Source organism: Myzus persicae, unplaced genomic scaffold, assembly GCF_001856785.1.
Source record: "Myzus persicae strain clone G006 unplaced genomic scaffold, MPER_G0061.0, whole genome shotgun sequence".
Classification (NCBI taxonomy): domain Eukaryota; kingdom Metazoa; phylum Arthropoda; class Insecta; order Hemiptera; family Aphididae; genus Myzus; species Myzus persicae.
Genome location: NW_019100758.1, coordinates 6,401 through 25,615, shown reverse-complemented (window position 1 = coordinate 25,615; position 19,215 = coordinate 6,401). Strand labels below are relative to the sequence as shown.

The 19,215-nt window shown below is 25.9% G+C and overlaps 3 protein-coding genes across 6 annotated transcripts in view; all 3 read right to left on the bottom strand.

Moving 5' to 3' along the window:
- Nucleotides 1-6,652: 6,652 nt before the first annotated feature.
- LOC111042828 (transcription termination factor 5, mitochondrial) lies at nucleotides 6,653-13,407 on the bottom strand. 4 transcript variants are annotated; one of them, XM_022327525.1, is made up of 9 exons: nucleotides 13,280-13,407; nucleotides 11,681-11,855; nucleotides 11,008-11,105; nucleotides 10,513-10,652; nucleotides 9,880-10,201; nucleotides 9,651-9,818; nucleotides 7,479-7,723; nucleotides 7,163-7,387; nucleotides 6,653-7,100 (listed from the first exon to the last, which is right to left on the bottom strand). In XM_022327525.1, the coding sequence occupies exons 2-9, from the start codon at nucleotides 11,808-11,810 to the stop codon at nucleotides 6,839-6,841; spliced, it is 1,590 nt and encodes a 529-aa protein (XP_022183217.1). In that variant the 5' UTR covers nucleotides 11,811-11,855; nucleotides 13,280-13,407; the 3' UTR covers nucleotides 6,653-6,838. The 4 variants fall into 4 exon arrangements, with proteins under 4 accessions (XP_022183217.1, XP_022183216.1, XP_022183218.1 ...); XM_022327524.1 differs by having other exon boundaries at nucleotides 13,039-13,405; XM_022327526.1 differs by lacking the exon at nucleotides 11,681-11,855 and having other exon boundaries at nucleotides 13,039-13,405.
- Nucleotides 13,408-14,411: 1,004 nt separating this feature from the next.
- On the bottom strand, nucleotides 14,412-17,195 carry LOC111042819 (52 kDa repressor of the inhibitor of the protein kinase-like). The gene is made up of 3 exons (XM_022327515.1): nucleotides 17,190-17,195; nucleotides 14,937-16,805; nucleotides 14,412-14,765 (listed from the first exon to the last, which is right to left on the bottom strand). Exons 1-3 carry the CDS (start codon nucleotides 17,193-17,195, stop codon nucleotides 14,412-14,414), a joined length of 2,229 nt encoding a protein of 742 aa, XP_022183207.1.
- Nucleotides 17,196-18,548: 1,353 nt separating this feature from the next.
- LOC111042829 (protein Mdm4-like) overlaps nucleotides 18,549-19,215 on the bottom strand; it is a 2,981-nt gene continuing 2,314 nt past the window's right edge. Inside the window, exon 4 of the mRNA XM_022327528.1 lies at nucleotides 18,549-18,881. Coding sequence (XP_022183220.1) covers nucleotides 18,549-18,881 — 333 coding nt within the window. The remainder of the gene's footprint in view (nucleotides 18,882-19,215) is intronic.

The window sequence follows — 19,215 nt, the reverse complement described above, 5'->3', positions numbered from 1 at the left end:
AGTTCATAATTTTTCATCAGCTGTTTTCTAGTACCAATTCTAAAGCTGGGTACTACCTTCATTTTTCTATTCCTTAAAACAAAACATACACACGACTTTACATTGAAATTAATTACCCTTAAATGTATCTATAAGCTTTTTCTTTGCAGTTTGTTTAGCTTGATTCGCTACAAATTTATTTTAATTTTTTTGTTTTTTTCTTTTACTAAAAAATGTGATAGTGACCCATTCATTAATTGAGTAATTAGTTATTTATTTAATTGTTATTAAAAGTGATAACCAGTTCTTATATTTATTTTTTTTTAAATGTATATATTAATGTTTTTGTTTACATTATGTATAGTTTTAGTATGTTTATAACCAAATACATTTTCAATTTTAGGCAATAATGATTCAAACAGTGGCATCATTTGAGTTTTCATTAGAGGGGGCAAAAGTTTTGACCAGCCTTAATGGGTGGGGAACTTAAGAAAAAAAATGCTTTCAATCACAATGCCATAATATCCACTTACATTTTTACCAAATTACCATTCTCAACTCATATTATATTTTATAATTTAAGTATTATTTACTTTAATCGTTACAACCCTTTTTATTAACTAAGTAACAACATCATTGTTGATATCTTATAATAACAGTAATTGTACATACAAATTAAAACTCTGTAAACTAATATTGGTTACATATATGGTTTTTTTTTATTGCATATTAACTAGTTCAAATTTTGTCTATTGTTTAAATATATTAGAAATTGTTTGAGATTCTTGAGTGATTTATACTAACTTAATTTTTTTGGGACTTCTGTTTTTAGACAAACCGCCTGTTCCTTTTTTAAAAAAATTAAAAATTAAATTTTAAAATTCAAAGACATTAATTTCTTAATATTCTATACAATATTTTCTGAAAATATAAAAATAATATGCATGTTTCTTGAGTTAATAAAATATAATGGTTAAACGAAAACAACCGAGTTGACATGGCCTATCTGACTGTTTTTAAAATCAGACAGGGGCAAAAGTCCATATAGCCACCCTTCCCCCTCCCAAAAAAAAAAAATTATGCCACTGGAATACTTGGATATTCTTATTCTTATGATGTTTTTATTTTTACATGTTTTTAATAGTAGCTATCTTTAATTGTATGCAAGATGTCATGAGAAATGAGCTTATAAACTTGGAGTTTAATAGGCATAATAATTTTAAGAATTGGTACCGAAATACTGGTTTTATTTTGATACTCTTCGTGGTAAGCCATGTTTAATATTGCATTCATTTTATTTTATTCAGCAAAAAAAGTAGGCCAATATACAATACATTATAATAAGTATTAATAACCACATTATTTTTTACATATTATTTCAATATGTACATAATAATAAAAATATAGATTATTATACTATTAGGTAATACTTATCACATTATTTATTCAATCCCTATAATACATCCTTGAATTGGTTTGATATAAATATTCACAAATAACTGTACTCATATAATTTGTTTAGTATAGTCTAGTATAATCTAGAATACATTTTTGTCTTTAAATCTACCATGTTTACTGCGGTAATTAAAACTTTAACTAAATATTTAATTTATCAGAGTTATTGGTATTGTCAATTGTGTTCCATCGTATTACCAAGCGAATAAGTGATATCATATTGATATTGAGGATCACTGAATATTTGTATCTTGTACAGCTGTCCTATATTCATTATTGGCTTTGGCTGTTGAGCTAGTTCAAGAGGAAATAAAGTTTATTTTTAGTCATGTGAATGACAGAGATTCAGTTGTGACTTCAATGTATAGTTTTATTTACTATAGTTATGTAGAGGCTCTTTTCTGACTTCAGTATCGCACATAAGATATATCTTCATTTTCAAAGTAGTCCAGTAGTTAATTCAATTCTTCAACTAAAACATATATTTTATATATTAGTATTTAGTACCTAAATAGATAAAGTGCACTCAAGATAGGTAACTTTAAAATCGTATTATATTTTATAGTCCGCTGGAAAACTATGCATACACACCCAACAACTAAAACCATAACAATCCTGACTAGACCGTGACTGGTGTTAATGATTATTGCTACATTTAATAAATTAATTTGTAACTCTATAGATCATATTAATATGTAGATACTTAAACTACTTGTGTGCCTACATTGAAAATCTGTGTAATATCCTTTTTATTATTTTTACAATTTATATATCTATAAAGATAAGATTATTTTACATGGTTATTAGTTATTACTTATTTGTTTGCAACTTTAAATATTTACTACCCACTAAATATACTGATTCCTCTATATTTTTTTAAAATTATTTAAAAAAAAATTGAGTAGTTCCTCTGCTGTACAGTGAGTTTTGAGTTAACCTTGTCATTGAAGGTAGGTACCATATGCTATTTTATTATACTAGATAGTAGAAACTTCTACAGCGAATAGATATGTTACAATATATTTTATAATTTGAATTCAATAATAAATACCTAGTTGCGGTACCTACATTTTATAATTCAAATAATATTTAGGGCCTCAAAATCACCTTGGTAATGCTTAAACATCTAATTAAATCATACTAGGTACTGTTAATAAGTATAATAAGTATAATTATAATGAATAATATATTATACCTTCATGGTGATTCACCAAGCATGCTCATCCCCATTTTTTTTTTTAATAATGAATTAAAATTAAAAATTTTTGAATTTTTAAGTATACTGAATGACCTTATTTTCAAGTAGGTAGGTACCTATTTAGATTTTATATCATACTCAATAAGTAGTGTGGTGATAACCAGGTGGGTACCAACTTCTTTTTTTCCAATGATAATAAAATGTAATAACTTAGTTATTACAATATTAATGGTAGGTACTTACTATACTAATACTGTATAATATGTTGGGTAGGTATTTAATATAAGTAGGTATATTTAATATTAGGTACTCTATATAACTATAGGTACCTCATGTATTATGCTACATTATACATTTGAGTAAACGAATAATATAAATGATTATATTTACATGTATATACATATGAATATATGAAGTATATTAATATTTTACAAATCTTTAATATCAATAATTCAATAAATTATAATTGTTTGAATAACAAATTTGATATTTTGACAAAGATAAATTATATTATCAGATTACAATTTACAATAATAAAACCTGCTGTTTAGTATTCTGAAATAAAAATTTCATATTTCTTTTTTTTAAACCAAATTCATTAATAACTTATCAATAAATTTAGTTGTTAATACATTTGTCATGAATGTCAAACCTCTCTACACTCATTGTTGATATTAGCATGTCTGAATTCTGCACAAACAGCCTTTTTACAGGGCAAACTGACGCCAATTTTTCCGTGAGCCGAGGTAGGTTAGGTTATAACTGAGATATACTCACACCGAGATAAACGTATATTACATAATGTACAGGATTTGCACACAAATAAAAACTGCACTCCGGCGAAGCCTGGATATTCAGCTAGGTGACTATTTTGTAAAACCAATATATTAGTACCTAGTTACCTGTGACAGTGTGCAACTTAAATATCGGGCAAAGAAGTGAAATGCATTCCCGTGCTACATTGAGAAATAATTAAATCTAGTGTATTGGTTATTCCAATATTCTGAAGTTGTTTCCTTTATAATTTAGTATTTTATTACATTTTCGTATAATTTATTCTGGTACAGTGGTACCTATATCTGGTATAGTGGTATGGTACTATCACAGTCGTCTACAACATAGGCATGCACCAGGATGTAGAGAATTGAGAAGACCTACCTACCTAAATCATCTCTGCATCGTGGTGTGCAGTCTTCACCCGAGTAGGTACCAAATTGTAATGCAGACTTGCACAGTCCGCGCATAACCGTGCTCAATGCATCGTTCAGACACAGTGCGGGGACAAAAATTATTTGAAGAAAGGTAGGTATAAGTTCAAAAGACATGAGACTGTGTAAAATGCTACAGTCGTGAAAATTAAAGCTTCGAGGCCTGGGGAGCTGCTTAATAGCTGATTGAGAATAGGTTATCTGGCTCATTTTCCGATAGTTTATTTAAAAATTATGGTTTTTAGTGTTATTTTTGAAACATAGGTCAGTAGATCACTCTAATACATGATAATTTCATGCTAATTATTGGTGTGGAAAAAATGCGAAACTAATTTAGAAGAAGCTTTAAAAGCAACAACTTAAATGTGTGGAAATTGAATAATTTCCTAGATTAAAAAGTATATTTTATCATAATTTTTTTTATCATTTCTCACATAAAATAGTACCTATTTGACAACAGTTATTTGAAGGAGGAGCCGAAAACTCCCGAATTCCAGGCTGCAAAATCCACTACTGTAATATTGTTATTTGTTACCATCAAATATCGATTATTTTTTGAAATGCATATCTATCTTTTGAGCCAAGATTGTAATTATACGTGCCTCATTAGTTATTAGGTACCTATCAATATCTGTAATGATAATATTTTAAATGTATTTTGCATTTATGCTACAAATATGTAGGTAGTAGGTACCATGTGTTATAAAATGTGTAAATTAGTTAATTGGTACCTATCAAGAAATTATGGATACTTCTAAAATCTAGGAACTTATGAATAATAATTCAATTGGCACTATTGTTTCTAAAATTAGGACAAATTGTAATTGGTTTTTTCTATTGTATGTATACAATTACAATTGCTGATGCTCTAAAATTAATTTATCATCCTTTAGTACCTACCTACCTAATATACTATATTATATTTATGATATTCATTTTTATAATTTATCACTCAAAATATGTACCTATTAATATTCATTCTTATTTTAAATACCTATGCACTTGATAATATTGTAACTTTTATTATAAAATTGTGTTTTCTTATTATGAACTTCTTCTCACATCACAGTTAAAAGAGTTTTGTTTTTATTGGGCATTGGTGAATAGATAAATAAGAACTTATTCAAATTATGAACTAAATTACTATATTTTAAGAATTTGTTATAACTTTATATAGGTATTTTGTAGAATGATAAAATGATGTAGGTATTGAACTTTTAGCAGGTAAGTTATATTCTAAACATAGTTCAGCATAGTATACCATATAGTTAGTAGGTAATCAAAGTTACCATAAACAGAATTAGTTTTTTAATAAAAAAAACTTAAATTAAGACTATTAAAAATAATATCTATTCAAATTCTAAGTTTTTTTTAAATTGTTTTTTAAGATCTTAAAATGTAATGCATAAATAGTAATTCATATTATTTTATTCTTATCAATCATAAATTCATAATTCTTAATAATTCTCAAGTATGAACATATAAGACATAAGCAACTGAAGTTCAAATTTTGAAGACATTAGAAATTCACTCAATTTCTTATGAAAAAATGTTCCTATTTTGTTTTAATTCATAAACAAATAACTAGATACTTTAAATGTGCACTAAATGTTAATTTTATCATTTTCTATGCTTGTCAAAATGTTCAAAATATTTAGAATATTTTATCAGTTGTTGGCTCAAAAAGCATAATAATTTAATATAAGATTTCTCACACAGTTACAATAGCACTTTAAAAATACTAAAAATTTAATGGCACAATTTTTTTCATAAGCATATCTTAAAGTTCAAATCTTGACAAAATTTATGAAATTGAAAATTCGCAAATTATTTTGTAGTTTAAAATTTATAAGACTGATGATCAATTTATTTGTATAACTAAGGAATGAAATACTGAAACCAAAAACTCTAAAATAAATGTATAAGCACAGTTTGTTTTTTTTTAAAGACATTCTAAGTTAAAATTTGGACAAAATTAAATAATTAAACACAGAATAAAGATTTTGGTTTTCTTGTAGTTAAAAAATATTATTTCTGGGTATTTGAAACTTTTGAATTAAATTATTTTATACACATAATGACATTTTCAAATGCAACTTTTTGGGAAAAACAAACTTAACCAAATGTGTTACAAATACCTAATAGTAAAAAAATTACATTATTACAAATATATCATAAATTAATATACTTAGTTAGAAAGGCTGGAAGGTCTTTTTCACTCAGAATTGTTTTACCTGTTCAATGATTTTACACCATTGAATTCAAATTTAACACATCCATTACAGTGGCATTACTCTAGGCATCTTATGTACAGCCGAGTGTTATCCACTTGCCCCTTTTTATACCTTGAGTTAAATTTTTAACTAATTAATTTACACTTTCACTAATGAAATAAATCCAATCTTAAACCTATAGAATTGTTCAGCTATATAAACTTTAATAAAATAATTTTGAGTGACTTAAAAATAGTCATAATAATATTGATTGAAATGCTCTTGTGTATATCAATGTACACGTAAGTTTTTGTGAGAAAGATACAATTAACCATATCACAGCTGTAATCAGAATATTTATATGATTTAGTTTATTACTTTAACAAAATTAAATAACTTAGGTTATTTGTCTAAAATAAATATAATTTTTAATGATGCAATATTTTGCCATGTGGGATACCAGCTGAATCAAAAATTAATTTTAAAGTGTATGATGAAAAGAAATTCCTAAATACCAGATTAAATATGTTATGCATTTAGGTATACTTATATTTCAAACTTGTATCTGGAAATGACAATATGAATAAATAGGTTGAATGTAAGATCAAGGATATTATCTAATTTATGAATCGTCATTAAGTGCTGTGACTTTCAACTAATTAATGTTACAAAAATATAAAAATATATGTAAACACATTGTATGTTGGAAATTTGTCATGCTATCTTATTTATTAGTTATTATGTAACTTGATTACTATGAATACATTTTAAATTAACTGTAAAATCTATCCAAGTAATTGTGTTGATGGTTCATGGTCTAATTCTTCTGTATCCTCAAGCGTGACTTTAGGAGAATCTGACAATGGTATTTTTTTAGTTTGTTCATTTGTATTCCAAACACCGTCGCCTGAGAAATGATAATCCTTTTCTAAGTTATACAGTACGAGTGGCAATAAATATTCAGATTTGATAGATCCAGACACATCTCGTAGATAGGAGACATTCTTCATGTTTTGAGTGGACACCAATGTATCTTTAATTTTATCCCTAAAAATCCAACAAATATATTTTAAAAACAATAATATACTTTTTCAAACAGTTATAATTACACTGGATACAATAAAATCTGTGAGCAATGACATAACTGGTCCTTGGTGAAATGATTAATTTTAAGAAACTCATACGTTTTTCGTATTGTTAACAAAGAAATATACTGCCAATAAGGATGACGTTCTAATAATGTACGTAACTTTTTTTTGTCTTCTCCCAATTCTTTTGTCAAATATATCATTATATCATTGGTTTTCCCTTTATCATTACCGTTGCAATTAAATCTGTAAAACATAACGAAATAAATTCAACTATATATTATCAAATATTATAATTCTAGAAAATTATATAAAAAATAAAGATAAATGTAATAACCTGTTAAATGAAAAATTGTTCGTAACCAATAAATTTAATGAGACACAGTTTTTACTTTTTAAGTATGTCAAACGTGTATTTACTTTTGTATAGTAGTAAATGAGTCTTGCAACTTGTGGATTGTTAATAAATGATGCCAGCTCTGGTGTTTCTTTTAATTTACATAATCTTTCATAAATAGTGTTACTTCCTAATGTATAGATTTCTGGTGCTTTAGCCAATGAAGACTCTGGAATTCCAAAATCCTGTAAGAAAAAAATATTATAATAGTTATAATTAGGGCCCGAAAGTTCATGCATTTGCATGTTTTTACTGAATGGACTAAAAAATTGCTAGATCAGCTACAAGTTTGAATTATACTTTTACAAATCCAAATATAACATTTTATTTTGCATATAATTGCATATTTTGTTTTTTTTTTATGTATTAGCATATTTTACAATTTTTTTGTTATTAACTGCATATTTGAGTCAAATATTATGTAATTGACAAAATAAATTACATCTAAAAGACCTATTATAACCCTACGACCGACCCTAACGGCTGATGGACAATATGTTTATTTTAAGAAAAGTTTTAATATTTTTCATTTAGATAACGATACTTTAGTTAAATTTGAACAAGTTATTGAAAAGAATCTGGGCTTTAAAACACTAGGTATCCAAAATTTCAAAAATTATGTTGGGAGAAGAAATGACAATGGATAATTTACCTGAAGATTTTTCTTGTGATAGTTTACTATATTTTAAATACGCACCAATTTCTTCGGTTAATGTGGAGCAGAGCTTTTCGGTGTACAAAAATATGTTGGCAGATAACAAATTCAAATTTGAGAATTTATCAAAATCGTTTGTGTATTGTAATGTTTAAAAATGTTATTAATTAATAAAATAATGTTCTTAATTACTAGTCAAAGAAATTGAAATATAAATTGTGAGTAGTATCTCATAAATTCATAACTAATAATTTTTTTCCTCATATTTATAAGTTAAAAAAAAAAAAATAAGGGCATATTAAAGCGCATACATCAGGATTTTTAAGTGCATGAGTGCACACATATTTCGTTAGTTTTTAGTGCATAAACTTCCAGGTCCTAGTCATAATACTTTATCTACTTTGTAACAAAATCATTGTATATTAAAAGAGAACATGGTGATCTTAAATTCATGACTAAAAAAAATGTGTATGCTATGATTTGTTTTAATACTATTTTTATTTTCTAAATGTTATGTTGGTTTCCAGGCTTTTAAAGAATACATTATTTATTAAACCAAACAATAAATTATTAATTTATTTTTAAATTCTTAGACAGCATAGCTTAATATTTCTTTAGACTATTCTCATCACAACATACTAATATATTAGTGCATTTACATGTCATGTAAATTATTCATTTAATATTGTAAACATGATACAATACTTAAGAGGAAGTTAGCTGTATGCGTCTTACTAACGCATACTATACCAAAATGTACGTCCAGCGGTTAAAATTTTCTGTGGTTTGCATTTCAGTGAATTGAAATAATATCAAACTTAAATATTCAAACAAGTATACTCTCAATAGTTTTTTTACAATATTTTAAATTTTAAGTAAATTATAAGCATTTTTAAATTTTACACTTCATAACTAGGGCTCAGATTTTAAATTTTCTTTCAAAAAAATGTATTTATGACATTTATGATTGGCATCTATAAAAAAAACTATATTTTTTTTCTTGTAATGTTATTAGAAATAGGTTTAAAAATTATAAAAATAAATAAATAATGCTCTAAAAAAGGTTCAAATGCACTTAAAAGTCAAAAACATCAAAGAATAAAAACAAAGTTTGTTGTTAGCAATGTATACTTGGTACACATTTTGGATCTTGAAAAGCATATTGCCAAACATTTAAAAAAAAAAATGCAATTTCATTGAAATTCGAGCTTTGTTCATATTTCATTGATAAATTAAAATATTTGTTAAGATCTGACAAATGAACACTGATAATGCTAGTAATAAGTTTGATGATAAGTCAATTCACTTAAATATTTAAGCTAACCACACAGAATTGGAATTTATATGAACGTATATTTTAGTATGCCAAGCGTATGATGCCAAAAACACATGTAGATATGCCATTCTCTTTACTTAAGTACTAAATCACTGTACCAGAATACATAAATTTCAAGTACCTCAAAATGTTTTTTAATCTGTCTTATTGTTTTCCATGGAGTAAGAATTATTTTTGGATGCTTACTTAAAATGAATTTTACATCCATACCACAAAGATTTTTAAAATTATTTAAAATTGCTTGTGTGTTATCAGGATCACTGTGTATTAAATAAGAATGTCTTCTGATCTGTTAAAAATGAAAACATTTATTATGAAATTTTAAGTAGTAAAAAAAATTAAATCTCTACCTTTTCTTCAGTAAAATTAAGTTCTTTAAGTAAAATATCAATACTTCTATCCATAAGTCTGTAACTTTTATTATATAGTCTATGGTAAATGGTTTGTGCATATTTTATATTTTCCACATCCATTTTAATTTTCCATCCAACATATAATTTGAATATATTTTTCTGAACTTGGTTCCACGAAAGAGACTCATCACAATTTTTTGGATATAATTCAATTGGAAATTGAATATACGACAATATATGATGTCCAACATCAATATGTTTCTGGATGAAGTTTTCATTTTTTAATGATTGAATGGACTTTTTTGATATAAATTTAAACCTATAACAAAAAAAAAAATTATATTTCTTAATATACATATTGTATTTAATGCTGAACCAGTAACTAATCATTTTTCTTTCAAGTAATAAATTAGTGAAGTTGTACAATTTTTATTAATCTCTTAAGACATTATATACATAAATTATTTATGAAGTAAGATGAAATAGGAATAGGGTAAACATAATTTTACAACGTAAAAATGTAGCCATCAACATTTTAAAAATGTGTGATAAATTTACAAAACAAATTATCAAAAATAAATAACTATGTCTATTGTGTACAATTAAAAGTGCATAAACATGGTAAAGTACCTTAATATTGCTTTGGAATCAATTTTATTTTTAACAAAACCTCCTTCTTCTAAAAGCATAGCATAATTTTTAATTGTGATTGAATGAAGTGTTAATATTTGAATTTTTTTGAGAATATCATCTTTGGAAAACCCGAAACTCTAAAACAAGTTACACAAAGTAGTGAATCATCATGACAAAATATTTACTGAATTTGGGATATTGAAAGTAATAATGAGTGGATAAATAAATATTCACAAAAATAATACAATTAAAACTTATCTATGAATATTCAATTTTATAAAAAATTGTGAAGTACCTTACACATTTTTAATCAAAAACAAATTTATTTACTTCTTAAATCAATTTTTTATGAATTATTGTATTATTTACTTTATATAATAGTATGACCAATGCCAAATCTATATGGCTAACTAATTACTGAATATATTATATAAGTAAAAATCTCTTAAAAAAATAATTCAAATATATTATGTTTTCTATTAATAAATATACCATCAATAATGAAAAGTTATCCGAGAGCGTAGAATATGTATCATTGTAAAACGATGGATACTTTTTAAAAATTCTCTGAACTTCATTTTCAGGTAAACCTAAAAATTAAAACAATATTCATAGTTAATATCTTAATCAGTAAATTATATTTAAAAATAAACCAATAACACACATTTTTTTTAAATACCTACCACTTAATTGGTTTTTTACAATATTTTAATTTTAAGTGATTTTAATTTTTAAGAGCATTTTCAAATATTAAAAATTGTTCATGCTCATAACTAACTTAAAAATTAAACACAAATAACACACAATACAAAATTGGAACTGTTGGACAAACATTTTTGTACATTATCCCTTAGTTTGACAAAGATAACATACTAATTGTTCTCACCCAGGAGTCGGCAATAAGTTCTTAAAGGGTGTCTGAATGATGTGAAAAATAATATTTAGGCCCAAAAAACATATTTTTTTTTCCTTAGTAAGTTATTTTTGGGTCTCCACATAGAAAAATAAAGAAAAAAATGAGTATTTAAGTAAAATGTTTTGATGGTCCATTAAGTACAAAACCACAGTTAGCATCCAGAACGCGGGCTGCCTATTGCCAACTCCTGTTTTAACCCGAAGACAACAAGTTTACACTGTTACTGTAAATATGTTATAAAATAAATACCTAAATTTTGTTGAAAAAATGTTACTATATCATTTTTTATATTAAACCTTGCACAATAACAACATGTTTGATAAGTATTTTGCATAAAACAGATTTTGCTCAAATTAAATTTCATAACTTTGTGGAGCATTGTTAAATATTCTTGAAAGATCCAACTTGAATAATTAACTTGCAACTGTAAATAAACAGACAATAATACAATTTATAATACATAACTGTTTAATTGAATGTTATAGATAGTTAAATAGTTGAATATTAAATAATGTTAATACCTATAATTTCATAATTTTATTTATTTAAAATTTATAGGTACCTCCTTATTATTATTTTAATAATCTTTTCCATAAAACTTTTATACTTTTTTTGGGTTGCATAATTATTTTTAAAGGATCTTACACTAAATAAATTGTATTTGGTAGGTAACGTTATTTCCAGTTGTTAATATGTATGATTTGCATATGCTCTCATAGAACATAATATTTTATCATTTTTAACACACAATATTGAATAATGATAAGTAGAAGCAGAAATAACATTATCTTAAAATAGCCAAAATAAGATGCTAATATTCTCTTAAAAAGTTGAAAATATTCTTCCAAAATTCTTCAAAAATCTTAGTAAAATTTGCCTCTTTTTTGAAAACAGGAAAATTACATACATGGGTTTCAATTTTGGATTATCATGAAAATCAAATTACAAGTCAGTCAAGTAAAATCTAAAATAAAATAAATAATTTTTTTTTTGCTTATTATAAATGTATTTTGTTATGTTGTTTTAATTTTATTTGAAGTTTACGTAAAAATATAGAACCATAAAAAAAGTTTCATGTAATCAACTGGTTAATAGAATCAGAACAACCTGCACCAATGTGATCACATTATTAAGTGTAGTTTTAAAATCTAGTAGATAAAAATATAAATGTTATTGAACAACAAACATTAATAGGTACAGTGAATCCTGTACCTAAAGGACAGTCACAGGACCACAAAAGTGTCCACTATAGACAGGTGTTCGTTATCAAGATATCTAAGAGAAATATTACTGTCTGTGTCTGTGATAGAAAGGATCAACAACTATAGACAGGTTGAAATACAATAGAACATGTATCTTTTGGCCAGGAATTTATAATAATATCTGTCGAAAGAGATGTCCGTAAATTAGATTTTACTGTAATTGATTAGCCTCAGATTTTGATTTTATTAGAAATTTAAATAATTCAAAAAAACTTCTTCGAAGAGCAATATAGATTTTTGACAATTTTTTGATCCTTTGACGTATTTAGTTTTAAATCAATAAAATATATATTAAACAGCTTGAACAACGAACTACCCGCTCTATAATCGAACATATATACTTACAGCAGTGCATTCCAATAATTATACTTGATGTGGAATTATAAAATACTGCTCAAAATGTTAAGCTTTGAGCTTAGAATATAAAATTCACCATTACCGTAATTTTTACACTTATTAAAATTTCAAATCATACGCTATAGATAATAAACAACATAATGCACTATCGTTCACAAGCACATTTAATAGTTGTTATCAAATAATCAATACAATAAAAAGAAAACACAATCAATAATTTTAATAATACCTAATTAATTGTATGACGGCGACAAAATAGCCCAATGTAAAATATATAAAACAGACTTCTGTCTACTTAAGTAAGTATAGTATCGAAATCTGTGTCTTGTGCTTTGTGTGAATTATGATATTATCATATTATGTCTAATCTTGTTTTGTGTAATATTGTTATCAATAGGCGTGTTTTTGTGGAGGCACGATTATGATGATAAAAGATTCCCTATAATCGTGCGTGGAGGTAACGAAAGGAAACTGTTGATTGTTTACTGATATCATTCTGTGACTGCATTTTATTATGAAGTGAGTTCATCGCTAAGACGTCGGATAGTGTTAAACTAGTTAGTGCTCGCGTGTTTGGTGGTTTTTTGATACAACTGTCAAACACAATAATGAATAATAAGGTGGACAAGCAAGGGCGTCCGCAGGAATTTGTCAAGGGGGGGGGGGCAAGGTATTTTAATTTTTAATTTTTGTTTTATTATCTGATTAGTGATAAAGTACCTAATTGTTTTTGGCGTGTTTTCCATCATATAAGTAGGGAACTCAAAAATTAAATTATTAATAATGTGTATAGTTAGAACGTTAGAAGCGAATCTTACAGTATTAGTTTTAATTAATTAATGTACAACTTTAAATTAACAAATAAATTTTTTTTATATACATAAAATGTAGTCACTGATTTGATAATTTTAGGTTACTTATAAAATTAAATGTGTCCAACTTCTATAAAATAAATAAATAACTACCAATTATCAAACCATTTGGAAATAACTTTTTTTTTTTTAAATTAAAAACAAACATAGCTTATACTGCTTAGAGCTATAATATAAATAAATAATATTATAGTAAATAACCTTGACTAAAATAAATTATTACACAAATATGTATTCATACATATTAAGCTATATAAATTATTATAACTTTTAAATTTTAATATTCTAAAATAAAATATTTATATTCTATAAGCTTATAACATAATTTATTAGGTATATAAAAAAAATAACATCAATCATCATACAGATCAAACTTAATATACATTATACAATATACATTATACATTCTATGTATTACCTCACACAACTTGGGGTTCTCAGAAAAAAATAATATACAAATATTAACAAATAATTATAAATAATAACTGTTCAATCATTGAATAATAGTTCCATTCTGCGTGGTAGTAAACCAAATTCATTTATAATTTCTTCAATCAATTCTAATTTATGACTTTTGACAAACTCTTTATGGACAGCCATCATGCATAAACCATTAAGTCGATTATCACCAATAGTATTTCTTGTCCAAGTTTTTACTCTACGCAATGTACTAAAAGTTCTTTCTACTGAACAAGTAGTAACTGGTAGAGTTAATGCAATAGTTAGAACAATATGAATTGCTGGATATAAATTTGCTTCATCTAATAGACTTATGAAACTTATGTTTTTCATTTCACTTTGACTTGTGTTTCTATTTTTCCACACATTATACCATAACATACACTCCTCAACCAAATTATCAATTGCATAAAAATTATTTATTTCTACTACCATGTTTTTAAATTCATCATGCTGCATTTTTTTCATATTATTCGGATGTAAATTTAATAAGGAATGAGCAGCACTGTTTTCATTAGAAAATCTTAGCTTTAATTGCATTATTAAGGAATCTACATATGGTTGGTATAAGGAAACTCTAAAATAATCTTCAGGAGTATTTATTGGATGATTTGAACGATGCTTTTGGTTAGAAACAATACGAGGAATTTTAATTTCTTCTCCAAGCTCATTTGCAACATTTTTAGCTTTTTTAAAAATCTCATGAAAATAATTATTCGCATCCAGGTTGTTAAAAACTTCAATGATTTCACTAATATATTTTCGAGCTTGAGATAAATCTAACTGTACTGCTTGTAATGCATTTGTTATAGGTTCTAGTTGAGCAGAAAATGTTGCCATTATAAATAAACACACTATAAAATTTGATTTAGTTGCTGCACTATGTAACTGAAATGCTTGACTTTTTGTTTGTGAATCAACGCCTGTTTCCATAGATATTATTTCTAATTGTTCTACTATCCCAATAAAATGTTCGCTAAAAATTCTTATAGTTTTATATTTTTCCGACCATCTAGTCTCACAAAATAAAGGAATGTTTTCTATTCTTTTTCTTCTTTTAGGACTTAACCTAAAAAATTTAATAATTGACCTGATACTTCCAGCACAGTTTTGAACATGCTGAAGTTTATTCAAATCATTTATTACTAAATTTAGTCTATGTGATGAACAATGTACAAATACAGCTTTAGGAAATTCATTTTTAATAATTGCTTGGACACCATTATGAATACCTGACATAGCACTACAGCCATCGTATCCTTGTCCTACTAAATTGTTTAAATTAAGACCACAGTTTCTCAAAAAATGTATTATAGATTTTGCTACAATTTTAGCATGCATATCTGTTAAAGCAACAAAACCTAAAAATTCTTCTTTGACTACAGGGTTTTCTGATTCAAATGAGATGTATCTTATGCCTATAGATAACTGTTCTGTACCAGAAATATCAGCAGTCTCATCAGCGAGAATAGAAAAAAATGATTGTGATTTCACTAAATAGTTTGTTATTCTGCTTAAGATTATTTTTCCTGTAATATCAATTATTTCATTTTGAACTCTAGCTGAAATATATTTGGAATTTTTGGGGCTTGATTCTAAATGACTTTGTAAAATTTTATCACCACTTTCAATTCTAAACTTAATTAAAGAATTGAAATTTCCATCATTTGATGTTTTTCCACGCAAAGCAATTTCTTGAGTGCCACAAAACAGTATACTTGAAATAATAGGCACAATTTTTTTCCTATTATTATCAATCAGTAACTTATGAGAACTGTTAATTTTATCAAAAACAGTAATAGCTTTGTTAGAAAAGACCTTAATGAAATTAACAGCATTTTCTGTGCATTGTAAGTGTGTCTTAGAAACTTTATGTTCGCATGCTTTTTTGTGAAAATCTTTATACTTAATACATGGTTTTTTTACAAACTGAATTTGTTTATAAGAATTACCATGACAACTAGATGAATGAAATAGAACACAGAATACACAAAATGGACCTTTCATTTTTTGAGAATAAGATAACCATGGTGAATATGTACTTAACCATTCATGCCGAAAACTCCGAGCAACTGACGTACTATCTTCCTTGAAACTATACTTAATTCCTGGTGTCCAGATATTGGTTAATAGTTCATGTTTGGTTTTTTCATCAATAACTATGGTACACGGTAGATTAACAAAGTTTCCAATATCTAGCCTACTAAAACTATCCTTAACTAAATTACTAGTATTCAATAAATTTGAATTAAACGACATTAATGAAAATGATGTCTTTGGTTTCGATGGCAATTCTGTAATTGGTTGTTTCTCCAAAGAACTATTAAAAATATTATTACTTGATTCATCACTTGGTTCACCATCTTCATTATATATCTTACAGATTTGATTTTGTTCTTCATCTTGTTTAGAATTATTATTACTCTTTTTTTTAATATTAAAAATACTAAACATTATCAATTATCAAACTACACACTAAGACACAAGTATACTCATAAATAACATTAAGTAATAAAAGATCAACTGAGTAGATGTTAATATGCTGAGCGACACAATATTTATGATGGGTATATCGTATATGACGTATATGGTATATTATAAGAAGTTTCCACGCTAAAACTGAGCCGCGACGTCGACGGTCAACTCCATTTGTCGAAATAATATTATATATCTATATTATTATTAAAAATAGCACCGCTGAGTTCTTCGACATCGGCGTCGCCGTCGCCGTCGCCGTCGTCGTCAATCGTCATTCGGGAAAAAATAATTAATACACACTAAAAATAGCTACGCAAAATCCAAATATACCAACATTGATTAATGATTATAAATAGTATTAAATACGAGTAGTATTTTAGTATTTATAATCAATAAATAATGATACCAATGAAATCACGAGATCCTACTAAACATAGTAAATAATAAATATTCACATATTATAAAAGTCGAAACCGTGCATCGAAAACCGATGATATAATAGTTAATAGTTTAATACACCCATAAAAATCCACATAACATTTGTCGACTATGTGTTGACCGTGGCTCTCAACGTTTCAAAAAATGTTTTTAATTTAAATAATATTTATTTTATGATATTTTATACTACATAATGGTTATGATAAATTGGCCCATGAAAAAGCCAAGGGGGGGCAGATGCCCCTACTTGCCCCCCCCCCTGCGGACGCCCTTGTGGACAAGTAAGTATCGCTTTGATGTACAATTGTTATGTCGAGTAGGTATGGCATTGTAATGGATGAGTTAGATAATATGAATTTAATGATAAGTCATTGCATACAAAATAAACGATTCTGAGTGGGGACAATGTCGTTGTGTACCTACTTGAATAAATAATCAAATTTAATAATTAAAAACTGCTGAATATCAATATATCATATTTTGTAAAAATAATCGTTTATATTTTTTATTTAGGTATTTTAAAATAGGTACCTATAACCTATACTGTATTTTTAAATATTTAAAAACAAGTAGTTGCCTAGTGGATTTTTTTTATTGATTACTGGTTGCGAGTAAGCCACTGTATTCGTTTACATAGAGCTTAATGCAAACCTGGTAATTTCAGTTACCAAAAACTCCTATGTGATGGCTTATCTGTATATTATAAAATCAATGATAAGACTAAGAAACTAGCGAGAAAGCGACTCCCCTTAGAATTCAGACTGGTAACACAATCATATAAATGTACTAATTAATACAAATTCAACAATTATCCCTGTAACATATTTATCTAAATTATTTTTGAAAAATATTTGTGAACACTAGTTAAAATACTTACAATGATTTCATAAATCATACTATTTTTATGATACATTTTAAATGTTTATGTATGTCGAATGAAAAAAAATACTTACAAAAAATGTATTTTATTTTTAAATTTACTTCAATCAGCCAATAACATACTATAATAATGAGCACTTAATTACAAAGCAACTATTCTTGTATATTGAAACATTTCATTAGAAAAATGTAATATTTTTTTTCAAATTTATTAAAATCCAAAAGAAATCAACAACATTCAAAAAATATTATACCAGTATAAAATAAAATAAATACAAAATCTAAGAAGATTAACCTTATCTCTATATGAATAAATATTGTACATAATATTATAATTCAAAATTCAAAATTCAAAAAAAAAAATTGTTTTTATTAGACGACAATCATTTTTGTCACACATTTAATTCTGACGTTACAGAGTGGACATTTATTGGATGTACTCCATAAGCGTTTTGCACAAGAATAACAAGTTATAATGTGTCCAATTTTCCCATGGTTTATAATTCCATTTCTTGTGTTAAAAAAACAAATAATGCATAAATTATCTTTATTTTTTACATCATCATTATTTGATTCAATTTCTTTTAAATCTGATTTCTGGGAATTCCTCTCTTTAATTAAACTTCCGACTTTTTTATTTAAAAAAATATTCAAATTCGTAATCCTTTTTGGCTCTGGTTTTTTTCCAAAAAATTCCATACGATGCTAGAAAAAAAAACATTTGTTAAACAATTAAAATAACATCATAAATCATTGTATATTTTTATTTTATGTAGCTTTTCTGTTTCCTTATTAAAATAAGAACTCTTAATTTGATTTATGTATCTACATACAAATTGGTATGATAGCCTAAGTCAGTGTAAAGTAAATTACTTTTAAAAAGTAATAAAATTACCTACATTACTCATTAAAGTAATTTTTTTACAAGATTTTTTATTTAAATAAAATTTGCGTTAACTATTTTTGTCAAGTTACATTGTTACATTGTGTTTTTGAAAAATTATGATTTGTATTATGTGATAGGAATGGTGCGATCTTA